The sequence below is a fragment of the Parambassis ranga genome, chromosome 2, assembly GCF_900634625.1.
Source record: "Parambassis ranga chromosome 2, fParRan2.1, whole genome shotgun sequence".
Taxonomy (NCBI): Eukaryota; Metazoa; Chordata; class Actinopteri; family Ambassidae; genus Parambassis; species Parambassis ranga.
Genome location: NC_041023.1, coordinates 1,243,382 through 1,271,096, shown reverse-complemented (window position 1 = coordinate 1,271,096; position 27,715 = coordinate 1,243,382). Strand labels below are relative to the sequence as shown.

General features: G+C 51.3%; 3 protein-coding genes across 5 annotated transcripts; all 3 read left to right on the top strand.

Annotated features, from left to right (window-relative positions):
- Positions 1-295: 295 nt before the first annotated feature.
- On the top strand, positions 296-2,111 carry LOC114431845 (slit homolog 1 protein). Of its 2 annotated transcripts, XM_028399503.1 has the most exons (2): positions 296-376; positions 960-2,111. In XM_028399503.1, the coding sequence occupies exon 2, from the start codon at positions 964-966 to the stop codon at positions 2,044-2,046; it is 1,083 nt and encodes a 360-aa protein (XP_028255304.1). In that variant the 5' UTR covers positions 296-376; positions 960-963; the 3' UTR covers positions 2,047-2,111. The 2 variants fall into 2 exon arrangements, with proteins under 2 accessions (XP_028255304.1, XP_028255303.1); XM_028399502.1 differs by lacking the exon at positions 296-376 and having other exon boundaries at positions 840-2,111.
- Positions 2,112-3,017: 906 nt separating this feature from the next.
- On the top strand, positions 3,018-8,914 carry mfsd6a (major facilitator superfamily domain containing 6a). 2 transcript variants are annotated; one of them, XM_028400168.1, is made up of 8 exons: positions 3,018-3,300; positions 3,833-5,324; positions 6,208-6,305; positions 6,785-6,946; positions 7,026-7,124; positions 7,226-7,518; positions 7,676-7,679; positions 8,278-8,417. In XM_028400168.1, the coding sequence occupies exons 2-8, from the start codon at positions 3,835-3,837 to the stop codon at positions 8,283-8,285; spliced, it is 2,154 nt and encodes a 717-aa protein (XP_028255969.1). In that variant the 5' UTR covers positions 3,018-3,300; positions 3,833-3,834; the 3' UTR covers positions 8,286-8,417. The 2 variants fall into 2 exon arrangements, with proteins under 2 accessions (XP_028255969.1, XP_028255967.1); XM_028400166.1 differs by lacking the exon at positions 7,676-7,679 and having other exon boundaries at positions 8,278-8,914.
- An 8,260-nt stretch (positions 8,915-17,174) lies between these two features.
- Positions 17,175-25,239, top strand: nab1a (NGFI-A binding protein 1a (EGR1 binding protein 1)). Its single transcript, XM_028400713.1, has 8 exons — positions 17,175-17,752; positions 19,770-20,575; positions 20,649-20,782; positions 20,856-20,907; positions 21,050-21,169; positions 21,727-21,901; positions 23,339-23,506; positions 23,585-25,239. Exons 2-8 carry the CDS (start codon positions 19,772-19,774, stop codon positions 23,659-23,661), a joined length of 1,530 nt encoding a protein of 509 aa, XP_028256514.1. The 5' UTR covers positions 17,175-17,752; positions 19,770-19,771; the 3' UTR covers positions 23,662-25,239.
- The last annotated feature ends 2,476 nt before the right edge of the window (positions 25,240-27,715 follow it).

Genomic DNA, 27,715 nt, shown 5'->3' with positions numbered 1-27,715 from the left:
CTTTGGGTGATTAAACGCCTTCATCATCTATAAATAACCTGGAGATAAACACCGCTGTGCCTGCAATCAATCAAATCCGTCCAGACCTTCTAATTCTCAGCCCTGTAGCCCAGTTTGGCTTCAATCTCTTAAACCTCGCCGCCTCCCAGCCCCCCTCCCACAGCAGCCACGGCGCCACGCGCTGAATAATTGACGAGCGCCCCCCCCCCCCCCCTCCTCCCTGTGTCTCTTTCCATCGCTCCTCGTCACTCGTCAGGTTTTCTCGCCCGCCCTCCCTCCCTCCCTCGCCTCCATCATGTCCAGTTTCCACCTGCTGCTGGCTGCATGTTGACGACCGTCGGTGGGTAAACAGACGGGAAGGCAGGAGCAGCTGCTGGTAAGACTCCGTTATTTTGTAGCAGCAGATCACAGGGAGCTCCTTTTACACTCAGGTCGGGATAGAACTCAACAAGTTTGATGAGTTTGCTCGATGGATTAGATGTAAAAGAAGGTAGAAAGTCCTCTGTGACCTGTTTCAACTTCAGCTGGGGACCGCTAGGATGACCTGAAATATGACATATGTCCCCAGAACTGTGGTTTTATTTTTTATATTGAATCCAGGTGGATGTTTTTACCCCTTTACATGAAGAACAGCGCTGGTCTGTGCAGGATTATCTTGTTTTTGCGAACATGTAAGCCGCCTCTTTAAGTACAGACCCTGCTGCAGGTCCTCATCTTTATGTGCGGCGCTGTAAAGACCCTTTGCTGACAGCGCCCGTGGTGCCTTGATTAGATTTCAGTCTCAGAAAAGGGTCATCAGATTCTAGCTGCTGCGATTAAACGATGGTTCTGATCAAACACAGCGACGGGAACTAGATTCTCTGAGTGGGACTCTATAAACCAGCTGTTCTGCTCTGCACGTCAGACAGGATCTTTGTTGTTGGGGACATGACGGTGTTCATGTCCTCTTGTGGTTTCAGAGCCATGATGTCGCTGGTGTTGCTCCTCCTTGTGGCGGCGGAGGTGACCTGCCGGTCTCACACTCACAGCCCACCTCACGCCAGGTGCGAGCCCGGCTGTGACTGTCCAGGAGACCTGAGGATCACCACCTGCTCCCGGGCCCTCTTCACCCAGCTGCCCGGCAGAGTGCCCTCCAACACCGAGCTCCTCGACCTGTCCGACAACCACATCTCCGTCATCCCGCAGCGCTCCTTCAGCAACAACCGCAAGCTGCGGGTGCTGCTGCTGCAGAACAACAACATCAGCGTGGTGGAGGACAGCAGCTTCTCTCAGCTGGAGTTCCTGCAGAAGCTGGACCTGAGCTGGAACCGGATCTCCGTCCTGACAGAAGGATTCTCCATCGGTCTGGCCTTCCTGCGCGAGCTGCAGCTGGCCCACAACTACCTGAGCAGCCTGGACAGTCGGAGCTTCCTCCACCTGGACGGCCTCCAGAGGTTAAACCTGACCAGCAACAGAATCCAGACCATCCACGTGAGGTCCTTCTCCTCCATGAGCACCCTGCGGCAGCTCCACCTGGAGGACAACCAGCTGACATCTCTGAAGAGCGGCATCTTCTCCATGCTGCGCTCCCTGGAGGTCCTCAACCTGGCAGGAAACCTCATCAGCGGGACGGACAACGGCGTCTTCAAGCCGCTCACCAGCATGACGTTACTCAACATGGCCGACAACCAGCTCTCCGTCGTCAACTTCAAGACGTTACTGAACATCCACACCTACAGCACCCACATCCTGCTGGAGGGCAACCCCTGGAACTGCGACTGTGACCTGCAGAGAGTGTTCCGGAAGCTGCGCAGCATCCAGAGGCTCTTTCTGGACGACTACTCCAACCTGACCTGCAAGGCTCCGCCCGTCCTCCAGGACTACCTGCTGATGGACGTGGAGAACGAGCTGTGCATCGCAGAGACCGTCACCGTGCTCATCATCACCGTCACCGTGGTGATAACAGTACTGGCTGCCATGCTGATGGGCGAGAGGAAGAGGAAGAAGAGGAGGAGAGCACTGCACTGGACGCACCAGGAAGACCTGTCCGACGAGTCGGACCACTGAAACCCTTCTGGGCCACGCTGTGACTGACTTTGTTATGTAAACCCTCCATGAACATCCGCTCTCACTCAGACCATGCTGGACGCCTCACAGGAGGCTGTGCTCGCTCTAAGAATGCAGTATGTTTATGACGCTTTCCTCCAAATGTTCTCTCACATATTAATCAATAAAGCTTATTGCCACTTTTTATATGATCTGATGCTCTGATCTGTGTCCTGCTGAATGTGTAGACATGCTTCTAGATATCTATATTTACAGTACAAAGAATCAGAGATGCATTGTGGAAGCAGCTCCCCCTGCAGGTAAACAGATGTACTGCACATGCATTTTTTTATTTCTACAAAAACAAACTAAAGAAATAAAAAAGAGGCTACCTTGAAATCAGAAGGTGAGTTCAGATGTTTCTGTCTCTGGGGTCACTGGGGTCAGCGGTGAGTTCACAGGTTTTCCTGGTCCTGGTCTGCTTATAATAAAGCAGCTGCATGTTTTCATATGTTGTGACTGGTATTAATGAAGTTTCCCCTTTAATGGAGACACTGGAGACATCCTTTGTTTTTTGTTTTAGGTGGAGTCGCTCTGCTGCGTCAAAGTGAGAGGGTTTCACCCCTGAGCACTGCCGGATGTTGTCAAAGTAAAAGCATGACGTTCTACGTTCACAAAACAAACGTTAAAAAGCTTCAATTTAACGAACGGATTTAAAATCTATTCTTGTTCCTGGAGCTTAATAAATAACTGCATTCATTATTTCAAACTAATAGATTTAGATTTAGTTAATTAATATAGAAAATTAAAAAAAACATAGACAGGAAATACGTTTTTAAAATACAAAAATACAACAAAGCGGCAGCAGAAGAGGCAGGGTTTTAAAAAATAAAAAGTCAAAACATATTTTTTTATAGAGAAATATGTTGTATTTATAACGAAAACAAAACAATGGTGTTTATTGTGAAAGTTCCAGACCGGAAGCAGTAGGGCCCAAAATGGCGGAGTTGACGGCTGATGCCTGTTCCAGGACAGGTGGGAGCTCCGGTCTGACGAGCTGCTGTTGTTCTCAATACAAAGAGAGCCGAGCCGGAGAAAGACGTTTAAAATAAGGCTGAAATTCAGACATGGAGCCGACACGGTGGCCGTGAACATTATCTGTCCATGGAAAGAAGTCATGATGACGGCTTTTGTGTGAAAAATGTCCGCCGGAGGAGAGAAGAATTCAACAGAAACTGCGCAGTCATAGTTTGATGGGAGCGGTGACCTGAGCAGGTGAGCTGCATGTCACTCTGAGCCGCTTCCAACATGCTTAAAGAGTTTTTTTTGAGGTTTTGAGGAGAATAAAAGGAGGAAGTAGGAACATTAATTATCAAGTTGCTGCCGGTTTAACCGGTTAATTTAATGAGCTGCGTCATTTTAAGCTAATGTACTTAGCTCGTGTGCAGTTTAGTTTGTTTTAAGTGCTAAATAATGTGCAGCTTTGTGCGACACGTCAAATACTTCCGCATCAGACCACCAGCGATACAGACGGACGGCTTCCAAGCTGCGGCCCGCGGGCCTGCTGCGGTCCCAGCAGGCTCATCTCAGGTCCTAACAGCAGAGCTGTTTATACTGATGCTGGCTCTTTGATTTGGAGTGTTGATGACGTCACAGCGTCAGGAGAAAACACACGGCTCAACACAGGACGTTTTAATGTGTTTATTGTCTTTGTTCGGAGGCTCGGGTCCCTTCTTGGAGCATAAATGAATCCTCATTTGGTTGTGATGTGGCTCTCCACTCTCTCACTCATTTCCTTATCTTCCAGATATGGCAGCTGACGACAAGGTTGCCATCCTGACTGAGGATGAGGAGGAGCAGAAGAGGAAGTATGTGCTGGCTGAGCCCTTTAACACCCTGTCCATGGGGCAGCAGGCCGCCGCGCCGCCCGCGACGGACACTCCGCCCGAGCAGCTGCCGAACCCGAACTCACAGCCCGACCTAAACCTGAACTGCTGCCAGAGGTTGTGCCTCCGCATCAACAAGAACCTCCTCGTCTCTAAGGTCTTCTATTTCTTCTTCTACGCCGCCTACGGCTCGCTGCATCCTCTGCTGGCCGTCTACTACAAGCAGCTCGGCATGTCGGCCAGCCGCAGCGGACTCCTCGTTGGTATCCGCTACTTCATTGAGTTCTGCAGCGCCCCCTTCTGGGGCATAGTGGCAGACCGCTTTAAGAAAGGGAAGGCCGTGCTGCTGTTCTCCGTTCTGTGCTGGCTGGTCTTCAATTGTGGCATCGGCTTCGTCAGACCAGCTGAGATGATATGTGAGGAAATCGTTACTGCTCCCGAGACGACGGCGCCACCTGTGACGACGCCACACGCACATGGCAACGCCACATATCCGAGCAACTCCACCAACCACACCAGAGTTTACCGGAGCCTTGCAGGCTTCCCTGAAGCCTTCAGCTTGTTGCGCCGGCACGCTCGAAGCACCAACTCCAACACGACGTTAGCTCCATTCAGCACAGCCAACACCACCCAGCTAACACCGAACACCACTCTACGCACCACCGCAGCCACCGCCTCTCCTAAGCCGACATCCAAGAAGAAGTACCAGATCACCTACAACAAGGACCAGGTGGAGACCAACTTCCTGCTCATTCTGCTCGTCATCATCGTGGGCGAGTTCTTCAGCGCCCCCGCCGTCACCATCGTGGACACCGTCACCCTGCACTACCTCGGGAAAGCCCGTGACCGCTACGGCCTGCAGAGGATGTGGGGCTCTCTGGGTTGGGGTCTGGCCATGCTCCTGGTGGGCATCTGGATCGACCACACACACATCACCGTCAGCGTCGAGGGTGACGGCTGCGTCCTACCCGAGTATCGCAACTATCAGATCGCCTTCATCGTGTTCGGCGTTCTGATGGGCTCGGCCTTCATCGTGGCCACTCAGTTTTACTTCGAGAAAGGCGGCAGCTACCAGCAGGAGCTTCCTCAGGTGGTGGAGGAGACCGTGAGCCCTCAGGCACAGTCTGAGTCCACCTCTTCAGGCGAGACTCCCATCAGCCTGGACGCCACAGAGGAGTTTCACTACAGCGACCTGCTGAAGCTGCTGTGCAGCGTGCGCTACAGCTCCGTGCTCTTCGTCGCCTGGTTCATGGGCTTCGGCTACGGCTTCGTCTTCAGCTTCCTGTACTGGCACCTGGAGGACCTGAAGGGGTCGACCACACTGTTCGGGATCTGCTCCATCCTGAGCCACGTCTCAGAGCTCGCCGCTTATTTCACCAGCCACAAGTTCATCGAGCTGGTGGGACACGTCAGGTGAGACAGATAAGATATCTACTAATGTGAACGTAGCTTTGCACTAAGCAGTGCTGTCGGCAGCTCAGTGAGTCCCTGCGGTGCCCGGTGAGGGCGCCTCTCTGGGACAGTGCTGCCATTGATCGGACTGGCCGGACCTCGCAGACAGTGAGGACATTTGAGAGCGAGGTGTTAGATTTCAGGCGTCTGTCCTGCACAGAAAACACACACAGTGTTGACTCTAAAGCAGCTTCTGAGTCAACAGGAGGGGAAGTTACGGAGTAAAAAGGGCAGGCTGCTTCTAGAGACTTAATCACTGACTGAATACACCTGCTGGCTGACTTTATGAGCTGCATATTAATCAATAACTGAAATAACTGATTATAATCAGCGTTTCTGTGACAGGTATTCACTGTCAGCCTCTGCTGCACACAGAGTGTCAGAGGATGTGCTGCTCTGCTGCACACACACTTCCTGCTTCAGTGTGAGAGCAGTGTGCAGGTGTTACAGTTGCATCCTCTGCAGTGGTCCCCTCGCTCTCTCTGTGCAGACAAGAGGAAGTTCCTGAGTCACTCAGGCTGTGTGAAGCAGCGGAAACACTGTCTGCTGGTCTTTAAATGTTCATATTGAGACACAGATTCTTACAGGTTTAGGGAAGAGATGATTTTAACCTGAAAGAAATAAGTCATCCATCGTGTGTGTGTGTGTGTTTGCACTCAGGATGAACAAACACGGCTGTAATCCCGAGGAACATGTTGAACAGAGGGTGTGTGTGTGTTTGTCCTGCTTAGAACAAAGATTGTTTCAGAATAAAAGTCAACAGTCAGTTTATGAACACCATAGAAGAAGAACTTGTCATTTTGTCCGATTATTTTTAAAGTGTCTGCACGCTTCCTGTCCTCAGGGTGCTGTACATCGGCCTGGCCTGCAACACGGCGCGGTACCTGTACATCTCCTACCTGCAGAACGCCTGGACCGTCCTGCCCATGGAAGTCCTTCAAGGTAACCGCGTCTCCATGTCTGCGGGGGGGAAGGGGGAGAGGTCTGGGACTCTAGGACCCAGGGGACCGAGCAGGCACAGACGGTGTTTGTGTAACAGGACGCTTATCAGGTGGCCTTTCTTCCTGCTGCAGCTCAGATGGCGTCATTTATTCAGTGTTGAAAACATTTTGTCACATATCAAACTCGCTGTATTCACATGGAGGCTCGATTCAAACGTGTTTAGATGCACAGACAGCGCAATGCAGAGACGCCCGCCCTGAGAAAACACAGACGCCTCACAGAACAAACAAGTGGAAACAATAAGAACGCCTCAAACTGAGCGCGCTCTGATAAGATCACACAGCCGGAAACATGAGGAAGAGCTGAAGTGCCCTTGAGGTCGCTGCCAGCTCGCTGCAAGGGCGTGGCGGTCATGTGACGCAGGAAGTCTACAGTTATTCACCGACATGTCCTCCTGTGTCTCCTCCTCTGTCCTCCAGGTGTGACGCACGCCTCGGTTTGGGCAGCCTGCATCTCCTTCCTGAGCGCCGCGGTCCCGCCCGCTCTGAGGACCTCGGCTCAGGGCATCCTGCAGGGCCTGCACCTCGGGCTGGGGCGCGGCTGCGGGGCCATGGTGGGCGGAGTGTTCGTCAGTTATTTCGGTAGGACGGCTCTGATCACATGTTGTCTTCAGGCGTGTGCAGTTCAGACAGATCGATTGACCCCCCGTTTGCTCTGCAGGTGCTGCTGAGACCTTCACAGGCATCGGCATGGCGTCGCTCGTCATCCTCCTCATCTTCTCCTTCATCCAGTGTCTGACCGGAGAGACCGAAGGACAAGGTGGGAACATGAACAGCTGAGCTCTGCATCGTCACAGATGAGCACCAATTTCCTGCCTGTGATGTCATTATGTGATGTCATCTCCCTCCATCTTCTCCCAGAGGACAAAATTCTAGCGGAGAACATCCCGGTGCCCTCCAGCCCCGTCCCCATCGCCACCATCGACCTGGTGCAGAGCCAGAACGCCGCCGGCGGCCTGAGCCCCGCCCACCAGGCCGCCATGCTGCCTGTCAGAAAGACCAAACACCAGGAGGATCAGGAGGACGTGACCAGGCCGGCGTGGGTGCTCTCCGGCGCCCCCTGGGTCACCATCGCCTTCGCACTGGTCCAGTTAAGAGAGATGATGAACATGGCGAAGAACAGCGGGCCGCCTCCAGAGATCCAGCCGCTGCAGGTGAACAGAACCACACACTGCTTCCCGCTGAACAACACTCCACAAACCAAACATGATCACAAACATTCAAAGGTTTCTGTGTGCAGCTTCAGTCTGTGAGAAATGTTTCACTAATCTGACACTTCCTCTTCTAACCGCCCGCCCACACGCTCTGCAGAGAGGTGAGATGTTTCTGTGTGCAAAGGTCGATGGAAAACTACCGTGTGTGTGTCTGTGTGTGTGGCGGCTGTGCAGGTTTCCCCCTTGTATCTGTGTGTGCGTGTTGATGCATGTAGTGATAACCGTGACTCATCTATACCTGTGTGTGGGTTGTGGGCGTGTACATGCGTGCTTATGTCTGTCTGTGTGTGTAGCAGCGTCCCACGCCCGGCGCCTGACGTCATGTGAGCTGCATGCATGCATGACCCGGTGACGCCTCCTCTGACCCCGCCGTCTGGCTTCTTTCTCTTCTTATTGATTATGTATTTAAACAGTAGTGGATATATTGGAAACATATGGATGCTAGTACTTTATATTTTAAAGACGGATGTCTGCTGTGAGAATAAATAAATTCAGACGGACACGAACAGATTCATCAAAAAGATGGCCGACCTCGATCAGGTGACGGGCAGGAAGGTGGAGGTGATCAGGGACGTGTCTGTGTGCCCAGGCAGAGCGTAGAAAGCTAAGCTAGCATTAGCATTAGCCACAGCGGGCCTCGTTGAGTCAGAGATGTTGGTGAATGTTCTGTCCTTCACTGTTTGTGCCTCTTGTTGCTAGGTGCCTAACGAGCGGGCGTCAGCTGAGGCGGCGGCGACGTCACACTCTGCACCCACACAGCCAGACACCACCCACCCCACACCCACAGACTGTCACTCAGACCAAACGCACCCGGCCTCTGACAGAGGAGGGGCGATGGAAACCCCGGCCTTCACAGCAGGAGACACACACTGACGGCAGAAGCTGTGGACACACACACGCACACACACTGTTTATGTATCACCAGGAGGCGAGGCCTTGAACTCTGAAACCAGGATGTGGACTTAGGTGAACCTGTGGGTGCCTTCGGTGGCCTGTACGCTCTGTGCACTTCCTTCCAATGTAAACGTGCCTCTTCCTAACTTATTTAAACTAAATGTGTTCACCAGGCGTGCTGCGGCCTTTCACAATAAAAGCCTCCTGCTTTTAATTTGACGCAGCAACAGTAAATTAATCCATCAGCGAGTCATTAAAGTGTTAATATGCTTAAAAACTGATGCAGTAATTAGACCAAATTCACAATAATTCATGTACAGAGCTCCTTATTTAAGCTCAGACACACACCTCTGTCTTCTCATGTTAAAGATATTTTATTTTATGAAATAACTGGTTCATAATAAGTGATGTTTGGTCGTGTAAGTTAAGAAAATGGGTTAAATTTGTTCGTTTTTTTTTAAATGTCTTAAAAATCATCGCAAAGCTGCAAACAGCCTCCGTGCTGATGAACGGTGTGTGTGTGTGTGTGTGTGTGTGTCGTCATGCTGGAGGAGCCGTGATGAAGAAGTGCCTCTCTTATCATCATCATCATTGTTCTGCCTGCTTGTGATGTCATGCAGCGAGCCCTTTACTGGACGGCACTCCTACACAAAGACGTGCCGTCCAATATTTTTATAATGACACTGCCAATAGTCCACACACACACACACACACACACACACACACTCTTTGATTTTCCTGCCAAACACTTCCCAGTATTGAGCGCTCCAGTGTGGTCAGAAATGAAGAATCTGTGTTTACTGTAACCATGTACGCACCATTAAAGGAAAGAAAGCACCTTTATTTTTGCTTCTGTGTTTCCATCGCTGCAAAATGACACATTTATGTTCTTTCTGGGTTTAAAACAAAGGGTTGTAGTCGCTGGACTACAGCAGGAGTCTGTGCTGTGTGTGTGCTCCTGCTTTTCTAAAGCATTGCCACTTGATGGCAGTAGCGCTCCGGGTGTGTTGGAGGCTGTATGGAGTCTTAAATGGACTCTATGCGTGTGTGTGGAGGGTTATTGAGGTCGTGGTGCGCCTGCTACTGATGGGTTGTGTGTGTGGGAGGACAGTAATAGGCTTCCTCAAAAACTAGACTAAAGGAAAAAAAAGAAAAAATAATAAAATCAGACCCGTCTTGGCACACTCATCCTGTCTGATATCCACGGAGAAGCGTCCTCATCCCCCCCGTGCTGCTGCTGCTGTTCAGTCCTTAATAATGAGCCGTGTAATAGTGTTGTGTTGTTTCTTCCCAGGTGTCACGACCATCATTTTAATTTGCATGACGCAGAGGCCTGTTGTTCTCTGACCTGCAGAGCCGTGCATGTTCCTCCCATCAGAGGGGACAGACCAAGGCGTCCTGTGACGCCCTGTAGACGTTCGGCTGCAGAACAAGGACCCTGACGTCCCTGCATCCTTTCTCAGATCTCATGCAGCATGTTATTAACTGTGCAAAACACAGATACAACCTGAAGCTATTTTTAGCCGCTCTCCCTCTCTCTCCCTCTCTCTCCCTCTCTCTCCCTCTCTGTGCTGTGGTAGGAAGGCGAGCCAGACGCCCCGAGGAGGAACTGTTGAGTCAAGGTGATGACGGCTCCTGGTGTCCTCCCAGACTCTCCTCAGGGGTCAGCACGGACAGTGACCTGGTCCTGATGCTGTGGTGAGGAGCAGAAAGTGTCATTTTAAGCATTTGAATTGGCTTTGTGCAGTTTTAGATGATGTCGTTGTTGTGTGTGCCGCTCAGGTTTGGTTCTGACTGATGATGGACCTGCAGACTCACTCTGCCCCGCCGGCACAGAGCACCGAGCTTAAATGAGTGGAGTGTGAAGCGTAACTGAGCAGGGCGGAGGTTAAAGACGAGCCCTGCGGTCAGGACCACCTGAGTCAGGTCTGAGTCAGACAGAAGACCACGAGCGAGGCGGGCTGCTGCAGACTGACTCTCACACGCTGCAGGCCTGCTCTGCACCTGTGGTACAGCTCAGACTGCTGATTCCAGCCTTATTGATGTATTTACACACATGTGTGTCAGTTACAGTAACTGTGTGTGTGTCTGTGTGTGTGTGTGTGCAGCACAGTAAGCCTGATGCGAGCAGACAGCTGTCATGGCGGCTCCCTGTGTGTGTTCAGCTCCACCATGAAGCAGCGAGGACGCCGTCACCTGCTCAGCTTCTTCCCCTCACTCATTGATTACCTGATCACCTGATCGTTCCCTCCTTGCAGGGAGGCTTCAGCTGACGGCCGGATCAGACAGGAGGTGAGTGTGTTTTTTAGATGTGTAATCCCGGTGTTCCTCAGGGAAGCGGCCCAGGTCCCCCTGTGCTCTTAATGTGAAATCCTGGAGGGGCTTCCTCTGGGCCCTTTGTGTGTCCCAGTGTGCCGGCACGGTGATGCGTTTTAAAGCATCTTAAGCACATTAGCAGCGTGCCGCACACCATTCTGTCTGTGTAATCACATTTGGAAATGACATGCATCATTATCATGGGAGCAAATTAACATTTTCCTCCAGCGGACACAAAGACGCCGAGCCGCCGGCTGCTAGCACCTTTAAATAGTATTGATCAGGGTTTGTAGACGAGAGCTGCCGTGCAGCTAATGATGGACTGATTACAACAACAGCTCCCGTTCCACAGGCGCCTCCACATCCGCCACAGAGAGCAGGAACCACACCTGCACAGCACCATCAGGTAAGGTCAAATTAACTCTTCATTCACCCTTAAATGTGAGTTTAACCGCCTCCGCCTTCATCCGTCCACGCTGAGATTTTATGAAGTTTCCTAAACTGCCTCCAAACCCTTCAAGCCCACACGTCCACATTCTTCTTCATTCACGCGTAAAAGATGTAGCTGCGACCTTTCCTCCCCTCCACAAACACCCCTCCACACCTCCACCCCAAACCCACAGCCTCCTCCACCTCCTCCACCATGGACTTCAAACGCATGTTAGCAGAGCCACATACCGCTCTCTGTTTCCACACACACACACACACTAATGATGGAAAGTGTTGATGTGCTCCATCTGCTGTGACCTTTGACCTCCATACACTGAGGAGTATTCCGACTTATCTGCGTTCAGCGGGCTTCGTATCTCGGCGCGCCGCCGCAGCTCCAGCAGGACAACAGGGAGGCTTTGTGTCCTGGCCGGGATCAATCGCTCCATAGATGACGCCCACCCAGCCAGGCCTCTCCGTGGGCGGCCGGTAGCCCAGCAGCCCAGCAGGCCGGCCTGGTCCGGCCCCGCCTGGACCCTCCTCCAAGCCCCCGCAGCCTGCAGGGCCGGCACGGCAGGAGAGCTGCACTTTACATCTGAAAGCTTTCAGCTGACTCTCCAGTGAACTTTCAAGTCAGTGAAGCAGAGGAGAGGAGAGCTTTCTTCCCTCCTCCTCCTCCTCCTGCTCCTCCTGAGGGAGGAACCAATGGGATGACAGGGACAGAGCGAGAGACACTGTGATTGGACGAGAGGAGGAAGAGGAGAGAGAAACACAAAATCTCACATCACAGCGCGTTAATATTCACCGGTGATTGTACCCAGGGTCAGGACGCTCACTTCCTGTGTGTATCAATATCTGTGGAAAGATAGGACCCCCCCCCCTTCTGTGATGTGAGTGTCAGAGGTCACATGCTCTGGGTGGATGACCGAGGGCTGAGCAGGAAGCCGGGCTGGAAACTCTCATGAATCACAGCCTTTGTTTGCACAGAGTCATCCAACCTGCCAGTGAATGCAGATTTCCCCCTTTCACACTGGAGGTGAAGCCAGATGTTAGTGTGACCGCTGACGGCCTCTCCAGGCAGATTAGTTCAGATACACAGCTCCACTCTCTGCGTCGCATCTCCTGGAGGTGCAGCAGAGAAGCAGCTCTGGATCATATCTGATATTTAATCAGCCGCGTGCGTCCTCTGTGCGTTGGGCTCCGCTGTCTTGTTGTCGCCGTCTGATCATTGTGTGCTTTAGTTGTCGGCACATCTCTGCGTTAATGCCACCAAGACAAATCCCCGTGCGCTCGGCGTGCCGGTTGCGATGCGCTGCAGGGACGTGGGCACGGCGGTGTGGGTACTTGTGCGTGAGGAGCCCTAAGTTGCAGAGGTTTTTTTTTTTCTAATTGAGTCAGGGACTTATGCTGGCAAGGTAGGCGTGCGAGTGGGGGGGAAACTAATCCCAAGCTGCTGTTGTTTTTCGTGCCTGCTGGCTCCAGATCAAAAACTTAACAGCAATAATCATGCAGAATGTGTGGCTTCTCTTCAAAGCCTCAACTCCACTCACACCCTGTAGCTCACATTGTTTCATCATGTTTCTCCCCCCCTCTTTTATCACATCTCAGCACATCAGTGTGCGACGTTGGAAGGCGATCTGATAGGAGTCGTGACCTTTCTTCAGAAGCCCGCCATTAAATACACTAACAGATTAATCACACCTCCAGATGAGCTGAGGTGTTTTCTCTCACACCGCATGAAGGCCGTGGTTTCTCTCTGACTGCAGAGGGAGAGTCAGCCTCCGCCTGCAGATAGCAGACATGTCAGACGTCAGCAGCACTCTCGGGGTGAAGGCGCCGTGGGCGGCGAGGGTCGCTGGGGCCTCTACGTGGCCAAAATGGGCAAACCCACAAAAAAACTCCACAGACTTAATGACGGCAAACAGTCAATGATGCAGATTTGTACCTGAGGCGACCTTTTTCATTTGTGAAACGGATCAAACTCAGATGTGGAGGTTTATTAGTGACCCTATGAGTATTGATGAAGCAGCAGATTGGATGTTTTAGGCCCGTGTTCTGATCTCGGATCATTCTTAGAACCTGACACATCGATGGCGCCGACGGCGGCAGCTTGTTTTTGTTTCTTAAAATTCAGTTTGTCTCCACAGTCCGCCATGTTTGACAGTTACTGTGAAGAAGAAAGACTCAGTGCTGAGGTCTTAGTGTGTCCCTTGCAGCACTGTGGCGTGACACATTTTCAGAGTGTGTGTGTGTGTGTGTGTGTGTGTGTGTGTGATGTTAGTAGAGTGCAGTGCAGACAGCAGGGTCCCTATAGCTGCTTCTGCAGGAAAGTTTCACGCACACATAAACACACTGCAGTCTCTATCTGTATGTCACATAACCTCCGCCCACGCACACTACACCCACACACATCCTTGCCCAAAACGCCCACACCACTGTAATGTGTGCAAAGACACACACACACACACATCGCCCCTATACACACTCCCCGCCCACGCAGGCACACACGTGTTCAGTCAGACATAAGCCGCTCATACCATCCCACACCTTCTCAACAGACACAAAGTAAGACTCTGCTAACCAGGGAGCCTGTGCACACACACACACACACACACACACACACTCATAAACTCAAAGGATATGTTGAGCTTTTACAGAAGGAGAACCTGCTCAGCTGGCCAGATTTTATGATTTCAGTGAAGTCACGCCCGTCTAACATGTGTCTGCGTCCAAAAACAGCCACACAGCGCCGGGCGGAGACGACAATAGGAGGCAGCGAACTCCAGACGAGGGAGGCACTGTTCATTTCTGGCATCACAGTCATGCTGTAACCCATATTCCCTCTAAATGAAAAGGGACACTCCATGACAAGCACCACCACCGCCTGGAGACTGAATCATGCCGCTCTGTTGTTCCTCCTTTTTTTTTTTTTTCTTCTTCTTCTTCTTTCCTCCAAAAGAGGAACTTGGATGAAAAGAGCTGCTTTTTAGAGCGCAAAGTGTTGAGGATGTGGGTTGGTGGGGAGGGGAGGAGGGAGAAGGGGAGCAGAGCAGCAGCGTGGGCGCTCTGACAGGGCGAGGGGCTGACAGGCCCAGGCGTGGGCGTGTCATTGAAATGTGTTTCTACTCCAGGGGGGGAGAAGAAGAAGAGGAAGAAGAGGAAGAAGAGGAGGAGGAGGAGGAGGAGGAGGAGGGGAAAAAAGTTGAATTAGAGAAGGAGAAGAAGAGGAGAGACGGAGAGACGGCGCAGGAATTAAACCAGCAGGCGTCTGGTGAAAAGTGAAATATGAAGCGGCTCCTTGCCAAATGAGATGGGGGGGGGGGCACACAGAAAATAAAAAAGTGACGCCCACTCTGTGGAATGATTGACAGGACGACATGAAAGCAGATCGCTGCTGTCATGTGGAAACCTTGTCGCTCCTGCTCTCGGGGGTTTTTGGTGTTTTTAGGACTAAATTGGAGGATGAGTGTTTATGGAAACGTTTCAAAAACCTGATCAGACGAGCTGAGGGGCTCCGAGGAGGCACACACACATGAGTCCAGTTCTTTTAATGTTCATTTTTTTTACATAGTTTTTTACGGAGCTTGGTCCATCTGTTGATGAGCGGCGTGCAGGACGAGGGGAAGCTGGCGCTGCGGCGTCTTTTTCTTTTAAAAAAAGGTGCTCATGATGTGTTTTCCACACACGGAGCAGGTAGGCAGGTAGGATTCCAGTCCGCCCACCTTCAGCCTCTAAATCCACGTCTGGCTGCTCAGTGTGTGTGTGTGTGTGTGTGTGTGTGTGTGTGAGATTATGCAGATATGACCTTCTAGCGGCGTTCCCATGGATCAGCCTCTGAGCAGACGGGGATCAAATCAAACTCTGAGATGGAGTATCCTCGACCTCACCCACTTATCCTCCTCCCCCTCCTCACCCACACACACTCACACACACACACTGTGTGTGTGTGTGTGTGTGTGTGCTGGATATCTAACAACAACAAGAGCTAAACAAATTAAAGCAGCGGCAGCAGGAAATGGGATGTCCACCCACTCTGGGAGGAGCACCCAGGCTGCCCCCAGCTTACCTCCTCCCACCCTGCCGCTCCCGCTTCTCCTTTACAGCCATGAAGTGGTTAAATAAAAAGTTGTTTTGGGAAGCGTGCCCTCTGGGCTTTGTTTCACCTGAAGACTGCTTCTGTTTTTCAGTCCTGTTTGTAGGTGCAGTTCCTCCACTGGCCACACGAGGCTGCCTCCAGAAGTAATCATTTTATTGTCTGTCAGCATAATTCTCCTGTGGGATTATATATTCCAGCATAATCTGCAGTTTGATATTTGTTTTACTTTCCTCCTGAAATTAATCACACTCTTCAAATACTAGTTTTCTCTTCTTGTGGGCTTTAGCAGACACATAAAAGGAGCTGCAGAGTTAATTCCCTGCTCCTCGGGGTGTGGTGGAGGTGGAGGAGTTGTTTTGGAGGCGGGGTGGTGGGGGGGTTTGACAGAAGCCGTTCTGGTTTTTGTCCCCCCGGGGTGTTTCACTGGTGGCGGCTGGCCTAATTCCCCAAAATAGCGTATTGATGGGGAATCAAAGCCCGATTGGAGCTGCTGGCGAGCGCCAGGGGCGCCGCTCTGCAGGCTGACGGCGGCCGTGCGCTCTGCTGCTGCTGCTGGGCTTCGCCTTCACATGTGGAAGGCGAAGCCCAGCAGCAGCTGGAGGAGGCTCCTGCTCTAATACCTGTCCATGTAAGACACCGTGACCTTTGACCTGCTCATCACAGGCTAATAATCCAAGAGGTGAAGCAGCCTGCTGTTTGTGTACTCACCCCCCACCCCCACCCCTCTGGTTCTGGTAATAGTTGGTGTGTGTGCTGCTGTCGCTGACTGATATCTACACACACACACACACTGTTCACGTGCGAAAAGTGCGTCAGTGAAACTACAACACGCCCGTATGCAAATGTTTCATTCAGATTTCACAACAATCAGTCGCACAACACAGAGCAACAGTAACAATACGTCACACCGGCAACAATGAAACCCTAAAAAATATCATGTATGCTGTTTACACACTGTATAAACATATAAACATGCATAATAATACAGCACACCCGGCAGGAAAGAGTTAAAAAGCAGGAATACGAATAAATCACACACACTGTGGTTTTAAAATATTCTATATATATGTGATGTGTGCAGAAAGAGTCCTGGTGGTGTTTGAGATTATTATAAATATAATATTTACCCTCAGATTACAGAATAAAATTTGCCCTCAGATTACAGAATAATAACTTCCACTCAGTCATTTGGAGCCAGAGCGTGAAGTCTGCAAACTGCTGTGTCTCTCTGTGGGTGTTGAACCTGCCTGTGTTTGGTATTCCGTGCAGAAAGCCTCCCACGCCCCGTGTGTCCGCCCACGCGCGGATTTGCGTCACGCAGGGAGCAGCGTGGGCGAGAGAGAGAGAGAGAGAGAGAGAGAGAGAGAGGCGCTCTGTGGCAACCGCGCGGAATATCCCACTTTCTTCTGCTGCCCGCGTGAAGCTGGACGCGGTTAGGGCATGCGCAGACCGGAAGTGCTGACAAAATAAAAGCACCGGGAAAATTACAGTATGACACAGAAACACCACCACATACACAAAAGACGTAAAAACAAGTGTGTGCTTCAACATTTCTACACTTTAAATGGAAATAAAGTCACTTATCAGCTGATTAACTGTAAACATGATCATTTCCGGTTTCTAGAAGCATCATGTGTGACAGTAAATTACATTTTTTGTAGAATAAGTTGTACTATTGCTCTTTACGTCTCTTATTTATATTATAATAATTAATATTCAAGGTAGAATTGTTCATTTGCTATGTCTGGTTAGCATAAACCCACACACACAGCTAGAATAATACTTGTAAACATGTCATTTTATACATAAAATCTATGATTAAAATGAAAACTTTAATTTAAATCCTGTCATAAAAGTATCTACATAATCCAGCCTTTATTTTGATGCTTTTATTTTGTCAGGGCAGCCGGAAGTGTTTGCGCGCAGCTCTGCGCGAGCTGAAGGTGTCGAACAGTGCAGGGGAGTGGAGAGAGACGCTGAGGACTCACACACTCACTCACACACACTCACACATCATCATACCCGCACACACACGCAACACACACTTGGAGGAAGGAGACGCACCAAAGACGCAGGAAGGTCAGCGGCTCTTCACATTCTGCGCCTTTTCTCTCTTTTCTCTGAGCGGCAGGCGGAGGAAAAAGTTTCCAGAGAGCAGAGCAGAGGAGAGAGGAGGAGAGAGGAGGAGTGCCGCTACAAGCAACGACAGGCAGACATTCTTCGCCTTCTTTTTGTGTCCGGGAAATTATTTTTCAAATTCCATTTTTCATCTTTACGCGCACCGCTCCGGCTGCGAGCTCTCTGCTTTGTGTTTGCACAAACTAAGTCCAGAGCTCTGAGCTGATAATCAGCGAAGAAGAAGAAGAAGAAGAGGAGGAGGAGGAGGAGAGGAAGAGGAACCGGACCAGGGCGGACCAAAGGGGGCCAAACACTCTCCAGGTAGGAGCGCTTGGACCGCTGCTTGTGTCCTCAGTTTGAGCGTGTTTGTGCAGAAAGTAGCGGCTCAGGATGGAGGGAGTATCTGTGGAGGTGATGTGAAGTCAGCATGCTGGCGCTAAAAGTCCTTTAACCCGAGACAAGTTCAGAAATGCAGGATTGTTGCAGGATTCATCATCTCGTTCCTGTGGAGGTCACAGAGAGCAGCAGAGTCTGTCCGAGCCGCTGCTGCTATTCTTAGCTGCTACAGAGTTAATAACAGCCACTCAGGGGTGGTACTCAATATGAGGTTAAATGTATTCAAGGACTCATCACACTCACAATCACACACACACACTGACTCACACACTCCTGCTGCTGCTCCATCACTTCCTCAACCTGAAGCTCAGTGAAACCATATGATACCTGGAAAAAACACACAGCAGCCTTTATGTGTGTGTGTCTGTGTCTGTGCGCACAACTCGTGTGTTTCTGTGTGTGTGTGTGCCCCTGATGCCATTGTGCCAGCGCACGCCCACTTCTCCAGGTGAAAAGCCAAACTGGCAGGACTTCATTAGAACACACACACACACACACGTCTGCAGTGCCACAGAGTGTGTGTCAGCTGTCAGTCTGGGAGTCTTTGTGCGGTGAGATCATGTTGATCATCAGTTCATCATCAGAGTCGGTGACACCTCAGTGATCATTCTATATTTGCATTTTTCTTACGATCAGCTGATCGTCTGAGTCCTGCTCCTCCATTGATTGTGTATTGATGAGCGTCAGTGGGTCAGTGGATGCTCCCTGCTCCTGCGAGCTGCTGCTGTATTTAATGATGTGATAAAACTTCTCACGCCGCCGCCTCGTCTCTTTTTGCTGTTCCTGTGAATTTACACTCTAAGCTGCTTCTTTAGCTTCAGAGTCATGATCACACTCTCTCCACAGGTCCGTGTGTTGTAGGCATTCCCAGAATTGTTGGACTTTTGTTTTGTTTTTTGTTGAAAGCCACACACAGAGCTGCAGGTCTGTGTCGAGAACCTGAATATTTTCATGTCTATCACTGACTTTTAGGCTGTTTTTATTGGGATTATCAGCTGGTATGAACGGGAGTTGTGGCTCTGTGTTGCTCCATGTCTGTGTTGCTTCAGGCTGTAATTACCTTTAATCAGCACAGTCCTCCCTCTGCCCCAGCCTGAGCGTCATGGAGGTCTCTGCTTCACAGCTTTCAGTGGACAGAGCTGGAGAGAAACAGCCTCTTAGAGGCAGGCGAGCCTCTGCTGCTGCTGTTCTGTCGTCTTCCCGGCTCAGGCAGCCTGAGTAGCCGCCGCCTGCCTGGCTCCCTTGGCTGAGGCTCTCTGGGCCTATTCTGGGCGAGGCGAGCCCACCACCTACACATCCTGCAGGGGTGGAGAGAGGCATGTGGTCCTCCCAGAGAGCCGGGCCTGCTGACTGCCACTCCTCTGTGAGCTCGGGCCTCCGCAGGGCCTCACATGCACACATAGGAAGAGGCAAAAACAAGCCTGTTACTGTCAGCGGGTCTGACGGGAGATCAGAGGCAGGCAGGCAGTCCCGATGGACCCAAACCTGCACCTGTCAGCCATTAAACCTGCAGTCCACATATAATACATGGAGTTCTTTTGCTACTTTAATTCAAGCAAACAAGATTAATTTCTGCCCGAGGTCAGGAACACTGCTGCTAATTAGCCGAGCCGGCAGAGAGCGGAGCCTCCAGGTGTCGCTCAGATCAGTGGGACATGAAAAGGCCTCTTTAATCTGCCGAGGAATGGAGATGTGATGATGTCAGTCGGGTTTTCTCTCCTCCTGACTTTTCCATAAAGGGCAGCTCGCTCTCTCTCAGCAGGAGGATTTCTATGACTGATCTGACATTTGTACGTTTGAAGGACTGGACCAGTCGTTCTGGACCAGTGTTTTCACCTTTAAAGGTGTAGAACAGAGCCGGATTCAGTCATCAGCGGCAGGTTAGCTTAGCATAAAAGCAGGAGAATATACCTGTCTGACCCGTCTGTGCTTCCCCCCTCAGGTATGGCGGCGGTGTTGCCGAGGACCCTGGGTGAGCTGCAGCTCTACAGGATCCTGCAGCGGGCCAACCTGCTCTACTACTACGAGGCCTTCATCCAGCAGGGCGGCGATGACGTGCAGCAGCTCTGCGAGGCCGGCGAGGAGGAGTTCCTGGAGATCATGGCCCTGGTGGGCATGGCCAGCAAGCCGCTGCATGTGCGCCGCCTGCAGAAGGCGCTGCGCGACTGGGTCACCAACCCGGCCATCTTCAACCAGCCGCTGACCTCGCTGCCCGTCTGCAGCATCCCCGTCTACAAGCTGCCCGAGGGCTCGCCCACGCTGCTCAGCGCTCAGGACCGCAGCATCACCGCCAGCGTCAAGATGCCCAAAGGCGTCGCCGCCGCAGCCTGCTCCGACCCGGGGAAGCTGGACGTGGCGAGGGACAAGGTGTCCGCGGGGTCGCCCCTGCAGGGCAGCAGCGAGGCTCGCTTCTGGTCGGGCCACAGCAACGACAGCGAGCACAGCCTGTCGCCGTCAGACCTCGGCTCGCCGTCCTCGCCCAGAGACGCGCTGGAGGCTTTGGACGCCGCCGCCGTGCAGTCGGTCCTGGAGTGTGTGGACAGGATGGCACCCGGGCTTCCTAAGACGGACCTGGCCGAGGTCAAAGAGCAGCTGAAGACCAACAAGAAACTGGCGAAGATGATCGGACACATCTTCGAAATGAGCGACGACGACCCGCGGAGGGAGGAGGAGATCCGAAAGTACAGCGCCATCTACGGGCGCTTCGACTCCAAGAGGAGGGACGGCAAACACCTGACGCTCCACGAGGTGGATGAACGCAAAGGTCATGTGTGTGCTGAGAGGTTTGTGTTGTGTGTAACCACGACGTGTTTCTGTGCAGCTGACGGTGAACGAGGCGGCAGCTCAGCTCTGCATGAGGGACATGGCTCTGCTGACGCGCCGGGACGAGCTGTTCGGACTCGCCCGGCAGATTTCCAGAGAGGTCACCTACAAGTACACCTACCGCACCAGCAAGTAAGAGCTCCCTGCACCGCTCCGGCTTCCAGCTGAGAGCGTGCTGAAGCTAACCTGTGGTCTTCCTCTGCAGGTCTCGCTGCGGGGACAGAGACGAGCCGTCCCCGAAGAGGATCAAGACAGAGGTGAGCTCCACGTGGACGGGCAGCAGCTGCTCTCAGCGTGCAGACACTCGGTGATGGAGGACATGTGGCTGAAGAGGGGAACTCCTGCTTCAGCTGAAAGGTTTTGATATGTATCTGAAGTGTTTTCCTCTCACACCTTCAGGAGAACTTCTTCGACATCCAGGAGGCGCTGCAGGCCATCCACATGAGGCAGGAGATGCTGAGGGAGCAGCTGGCCTGCGCCAAGTCCAAGGGAGAGGAGACGGTCGGCCGGAACCTGCAGGTAAGACCAGAACATGGCGACACAGTGAGGACATGAGCTCAGCTCTGCTGAGCCTCAGAGAACAGGATCCTCAGCAGCTCTAACCTCTTTATCGGGCTCGTTCCTCATTAGAGCCAGAGTGTAGGAGGAGAGGAGCTCTGTGAGAACTCGTCGTGGCCGCATGTATACATGTGTGTACGTTCAGGGTAATCAGTCAGCTGCAGTTACACTTGTCACATCGATGTGATGTTTCAGAAATCTCTCTGAGAAGAAGAAGCGATTTCATGGCTGCGTCATGCCGCGGGGCTTCAGCACCGCCACGGGGACGCAAAGCCCGGCCTGACAGAGACGAGCCGGCTGACAGAGAGCTCATCACTGCTGCTTTATGTCCACGCCTGTCAGCCGGCTCCGCGCTCACGCTCGCTGACGGCTGGGTCTGGGGGGGTGTTTGCTGGTTTTGGACACGTCTCTGCTGTGGGACAGGGAGTCAGATACAGGGGCAGGAAGTCAGGCGTCGTCAAGGTCATGTGGGGTTAAATGCCGGCAGACGTGCTAACAGATCATTTGTGTGTGTTCAGATGCAGCTGGAGCGTCTGCTGGCGAGGCAGATGGAGATCCTGCAGGACGCCGCCGTGCAGGAGCGCCTCCAGGCTCTGGACTGGAGGATCCCTCCTGCCGCCTTAAAGTACCTCAGCGACGCCCAGAACGGAGCCGTCGCCGGAGCCGCCGCTGACGCCAGCAGAGACAGCCAAGGTAGGACTCGCTGCTGCCCCCTGTGTCCAGCTGGCAGAACGCATGTGTTTCTGTGGTTGAGTCTAATGTGACTGGATGGCTTTGGGAGCTTGTCAGGCTGATTCAAAGATACTTCAGTGTCATAAATGCCACGTGCACGTGGCCGCCGTGCGCCTCTGAAACAACACCTATAGGTGCTGAAGCTCAGCGCCTGCCGCAGCGGTGGCGGCCTCCATTTTCTCTCCTCAGACACAGAAACAGGACGCATCATTATTCAGGATCAGACTTCTCCTCTGGGCCTCTTCTCCTCCTCACCCACTCCCGACAGCTCATTATATCACTGTTCCCACAAATCCCACAATGCACCTGTAATTATCACGCCCACGCCTGTTTACCTCCAGCCAGTTGCCTGGAGGGGGGCGTCTCTCTCTCTCTCTCTCTCTCTCTCTCTCTCTCCTCCCCCTCTCTCCTTCCTCTCTGTCTTTTCTCCTTTTCTCCTTCTGCTCCTCAGATTCTTTTAAATACAAACAGTTAAAAAAATCCACCTGCATGAGGTCGTTTAATCTGAACCATGAACATAATCCACCTGTTCCATGTTCATCTGTAATTAAACTGTAAAGACGGTGAGACAGAGAAAACACACGGCAGCCTGTCTGAGGAAGACAAAGCAAGCAGCAGGGACCAGCAGCTCAGCGCTCCTTTTATCCTCAGCGGGAGTTCTGAACATGGAAACAAAGCCGGCGGCTGATCTACATCTGGACTGATGTTTACATCTGTACCCCACAGACAGCAGCTCCGCTCTGAGGCCCCGTTCACACTGGAGAGAGTCTATCCAGCTAGAGTAGGATTGAATCAAGATTTAAGCTGGATACGTTCAGACCTATTTTCAGATCTGGCTATCACACACACATGAGTCCGCACTCAATCCAGCTTAACCCGGCTTGTTTGTTGTCCTCCAAACCACTAGGTGGCGCCTCGTAATATATTATTCGGTTCAAAAAGCAGTTTATTCCTTTGTAGCCCTGTGGAAAATAACCTCGGGGCAAAGCTGTCGTAGTTCCACGGTTGTTTACATGTGGCTTTTGTACGAGACCTGGACACTGTCCCAGTAAACCAGTAGCATCACGTCGCTAGCGGATTCGCTAGCTGCATTTGCGTTTAGACTTGAGCCAGATGTAAGCCGATCCAGCTAGATCCACCTCCGAGAGGTGGACTGAAATCAATCCGGATATATCTGGATCTGGCCCGAATCCCGCTCTAGCCGGATTGGTTTCCCCAGCGTGACCGGGGCCTCAGTTTGTGACTCTTTTTATGACAGTTTAATTTCTTTGTTAGTTATGAACGGCAGTTCCTTTAGTGACCACTAGAGGCTGGCTCCAAACATGAGTCAGATAAAATGTTAATAAAATAAACAAAAGAAACTTTTTAATTATAATTGTTTTTTTTTGTTTCCTCCAGACGAGCGACCGATCAACCTGCGCGTGGTCAGCCAGAGCATGCAGGAAGGAGACCTCCCATTGGGCAAGCAGCTAGCCAATGAACTGAAGCGCCACCACAACCACAACAACAACAACAGCAGCAGCAGCAGCAACCACCACACAGACGACAGCAAAACACCAGCAACAGGTGAGCGGCTCCTCCCAGGCCTCAGGCGGCGTCCGGCCGGGCACCTCGGACCTTAACCCTTTCTGTCTCTGTCCACAGAGAACGGGACGTCGCAGCGGGCGTCCAGCAACGCAGAGAAGAAGACCATCAAGTCAGAGCCAGAAGACTCCACATAGTGCCTCCCGCCTCCCCCCACCCTCCCCCACGTCATTCTACTCACACCTGACAGTATGCAGCCACCCGTCAGTACATACTAAGCAAGCACAGCCACAGTAGAGCCTTAACAACCGACGTTGCCTCATGAAGAGCATTTATTTTTCTTTGAGTTCTTTTCTGCCAAAGCACCTAGAGAGCAGGTGGAGCAGCAGGTGGAGCAGCAGGTGGAGCAGCCCCGCGGTGCTCTGCAGGTCTTTGTGTCTGTTGTTGTGTTACGTGTCTTTTAGACTCCTTACCTCTGCCTGGTTTGTGTTGTTTGTGCTGCGCCGGGGCTGAGTCTTAATCCAGCAGAGATCCAGACTGACACTGTGGACAGTCGGCCGTCAGGGGGTCAGAGCGGGGTCAGGGTCAGGGGGTCAGAGCGGGGTCAGGGGTGAGGACTATCTTATCTTATCTTATCTTAAAGTGATACACACTCTGTGACCTCCTTTCACTGCAGTTCCCCCAAACGGCCACTAGAGGCTGGCTCTGTCTGTCAGCCCTGTGTTAGAGGTCCCTAAAGGCCACGGCCCTGAACTGAGAGGCCGCCGCTCACTTTAAGATGGCCGCCACATCCTCTGAGTCCCTCTCCCAGAGATCTAACTCTGGGTCAGTCCAAACACCGGGGTACAGTGGGGGGGCGGGGGGAGTCAGATTAAGACCCAGCCCCTGCAGCAGTCTTTACTTTGTCCTTCTCTCTCCCTGCGAGGCGAGGCGGGTGCGTCCGTCCCTCCTGGTTCTGCTCTTGTGTATATTTATGGAGGACGTGTTGGAGGAGCTGCTGTGGAGCAGCAGCAGCAGCAGCCCGGTCTGTAAATAGTTAACAAATAGTGCTAGCCTAATCTCTCCACCAGGGTTTTGTCCAGTGTAACTTTGCTGTAGATTTTCGGTGTCAGTGTGGTTTACGTGTTTATGTGTGTAGAGCATAAACAAAACACACAAAAAAAATCAACTCTTCAGTGTCTGGTATCTAAAAACATGCTTCACATGATGCTAATGTTGTTAGCCTTAGCTCTTAGCAGTGTTCCCTCCACCTGTGATCAGTGCATATCTCCAGTGTGTTCGTGCTGTGTAGAGGTAGAAACATAATGATGAAGTGTTCACTGTGTTTTTATGTGTAAATACGTCTCTGTGCTTTAACCCTTCCCCTCCTCCTCCTCCTCCTCTTCCTCACACCAGGTAGTTTAGTCTCACTGATGAGACCAATGCAATATTTATGTTCAGTATGGATCCATCCACGTGTGGCTGTCCGTCATCAGGGGGCGGGACATGTCCGTGTCGTCCCGCCTCTCAGCGCCACAGGGCACCGTTTGTATTTAAAGACGTTTTCACCAGATTCCATGTGGTGTTTGTTCTGGAGCAGCCATGATGGCGACAAACTACTAAAGTGAATAAAAAAAAAAGTTTTGTTTCCACACTGGCCCCGGTTACCGTGACGACCGTTCTGTTTATTGTAAAGTGATAGATTAGGCTTCACCTAGTTATGCACCTGTTTTTTTAAACACTAATATATTTTATTTGTTATACAGCACATAAACATTAAACTTTATTTTTTTGAACTCTATTGTGTGGTGCGTTCTGTCATCAATGTCCCTTTAAACCCGTGCTAAGCATTTCAATGGGGATAGCCAAGGTGTAGCTAATTGATGCTAACTTGATAGCTAGCATGCTATCACAAGTTTTTTACTTCCTTACTAGAGCTAATAGAGAAAATAAGGTTGCTAATACTAGCACCAATAATAGCCAGGGTGTAGCTAATTGATGCTAACTTGATAGCTAGCATGCTATCACAAGTTTTAAACTTCCTTACTAGAGCTAACAGAAAAGTAAAGGTTGCTAATACTAGCACCAATGATAGCCAGGGTGTAGCTAATTGGTGCTAACTTGATAGCTAGCATGCTATCACAAGTTTTTTACTTCCTTACTAGAGCTAATAGAGAAAATAAGGTTGCTAATACTAGCACCAATAATAGCCAGGGTGTAGCTAATTGATGCTAACTTGATAGCTAGCATGCTATCACAAGTTTTAAACTTCCTTACTAGAGCTAACAGAAAAGTAAAGGTTGCTAATACTAGCACCAATGATAGCCAGGGTGTAGCTAATTGGTGCTAACTTGATAGCTATCATGCTATCACAAGTTTTTTACTTCCTTACTAGAGCTAATAGAGAAAATAAGGTTGCTAATACTAGCACCAATAATAGCCAGGGTGTAGCTAATTGGTGCTAACTTGATAGCTAGCATGCTATCACGAGTTTTAAACTTCCTTACTAGAGCTAACAGAAAAATTGCTAACACTGGTGCTAGCCTGAAACCTAATGCTAATTCTGTGCTAAAGTTAGCCTTTCTAAGCTTGAATGCTAACTCACAGTTAGCCTGTTTGCCAAGTAGAATTTTTCAAAGCTTTAAATGGACTTTAACAAGAAAAAAAGCAGAGGGCAGTTGGTGGTTTGTTTAGCCGTTAGCTTGTTAGCGTGCTCACCAGGACCTTCACTAGGACTGTAACTGGCCCTCCTCTCAGGAACCAGTATCACTTGGTGATATCAGTGCTTTCTCAGATGATATATTTGCTTCCTGCTGCAGGGGGGAGCAGCTGGAGCCTCTCTGGTGCTATGAGAACTTGCTGTTGCCGGCTGCAGACCCTGGGCCGTGAGGTTCTGAGGAGCCTTCTGAGGGTGACGGCGTGGAGGCAGTGGCGGACTGAGGCTGGGGATGACAGTGAGGAGCTTCCTGTGAAGCCTCTCTGTCTGAGGTGGATCTCTGCGCAGGCCATTTGCATCAGCGTCACATCAACACATTGTGAAACTGGCTGGTGACTCACTCTGACGCAGGTCCTTTTCACATCCCTCCCATCCTCCCTCTCTCTCTCTCTCACACACACATGCAGACAGATTTTCTCTGGAGAATAGCTCGGCTCATGAACACCCACGCCGGTTGCTGTTCACAGTGGCAGCCCTGCTCGGTGCTCTCAAAACGCTCTCACCCCTCCCCTCCCCTTGTCCTCCTCCTCCTCCTCCTCCTCCAGTGCAAGTCACTGATGATGATGTTGTGTTGCCGTGGCAACGGCCGGTGGTGGGCGGCTCCACGGGCGGTGGGCGGAAGCCAGCCGCTAAGCAGCGTGGGAGGGATCTGCCGAGCGCACCCATCACCCTGGTTCTGAAAGGAGCAGGAAGCTGACTGCTTGTGAGAAGGTGTGGGTGTCGGTGAATTATCGCCTCTCCTCCCGGCAGCTTCGTTAGGGATCGCCTTGTTTGTTTCCATTCCTTCCCTCCTTCCTTCCTTCCTTTGTTTTCTCTGCTGCACGCAAAGAAAATGCACAAAATGAAAGTTTGTGAGCTGCTCGTAGTCTGGAGAAAAAACATTTAAATATGATCAAAGTGGGCTCAGGTTCCTTCCACAGGTCACCAGGGTCACACTAACTGAAAAAGTGTCACAAATAGAACAAAAGAATCTTTATTTTATGTCTAAAATCAGCAGAACAGCCTCCACTTTTAGCCGTGTCTGCACAAAAAGGGTCTAAAAACAAACCAGAATGCAGATATGTAAATGTTTTTGGGATCTCCCCTTCACATTCATGAGTGTTTCATCTCAGGTTTGATCGATGCTTATTAGTCAGCGCTGCGATGTGTTTGTCTTCTCCTGCTTGGAGCTGCGGGTGGGTGGACTTCACCCAGCGTCAGATAAAAAGTTAGGAGAAGTTAACTCGCCAGATGAACTTTCCACTGACTAATTTCTTTTGTAGGTCAATATTTTATGCTGCGTGTCAAAAACCCACGCACAGGGGCCGCCGGAGAGGTCAAAGCAAACACCAGCACGCAGTCTGAGTCAGGGCGGCGCGCTACGATGAGAATCTGAGACTCTGGAAGTCGAATTTAAACACAAATGATTCACACACAAAAACATTACACATGTATTATTATTATTAAAATAAATTACACAGCTGTGCCACATCACTCTTCTTCACTTGGTCCCTGCAGCCTGTGGCACACTGAGTTTAACCAGGAGATGGCGCTGGAGGGTTTATAAACTGACTGGC

Coding starts and splice junctions, on each gene's coding strand:
- LOC114431845 (XM_028399502.1), top strand. CDS start 928: ATGACGGTGTTCATGTCCTCTTGTGGTTTCAGAGCCATGATGTCGCTG.
- mfsd6a (XM_028400166.1), top strand. CDS start 3,835: ATGGCAGCTGACGACAAGGTTGCCATCCTGACTGAGGATGAGGAGGAG. Junction 5,325..6,207: donor GAGCTGGTGGGACACGTCAG/GTGAGACAGATA, acceptor TCCTGTCCTCAG/GGTGCTGTACATCGGCCTGG. Junction 7,125..7,225: donor CGGAGAGACCGAAGGACAAG/GTGGGAACATGA, acceptor ATCTTCTCCCAG/AGGACAAAATTCTAGCGGAG.
- nab1a (XM_028400713.1), top strand. CDS start 19,772: ATGGCGGCGGTGTTGCCGAGGACCCTGGGTGAGCTGCAGCTCTACAGG. Junction 20,908..21,049: donor CGAAGAGGATCAAGACAGAG/GTGAGCTCCACG, acceptor TCACACCTTCAG/GAGAACTTCTTCGACATCCA. Junction 23,507..23,584: donor CAGCAAAACACCAGCAACAG/GTGAGCGGCTCC, acceptor CTCTGTCCACAG/AGAACGGGACGTCGCAGCGG.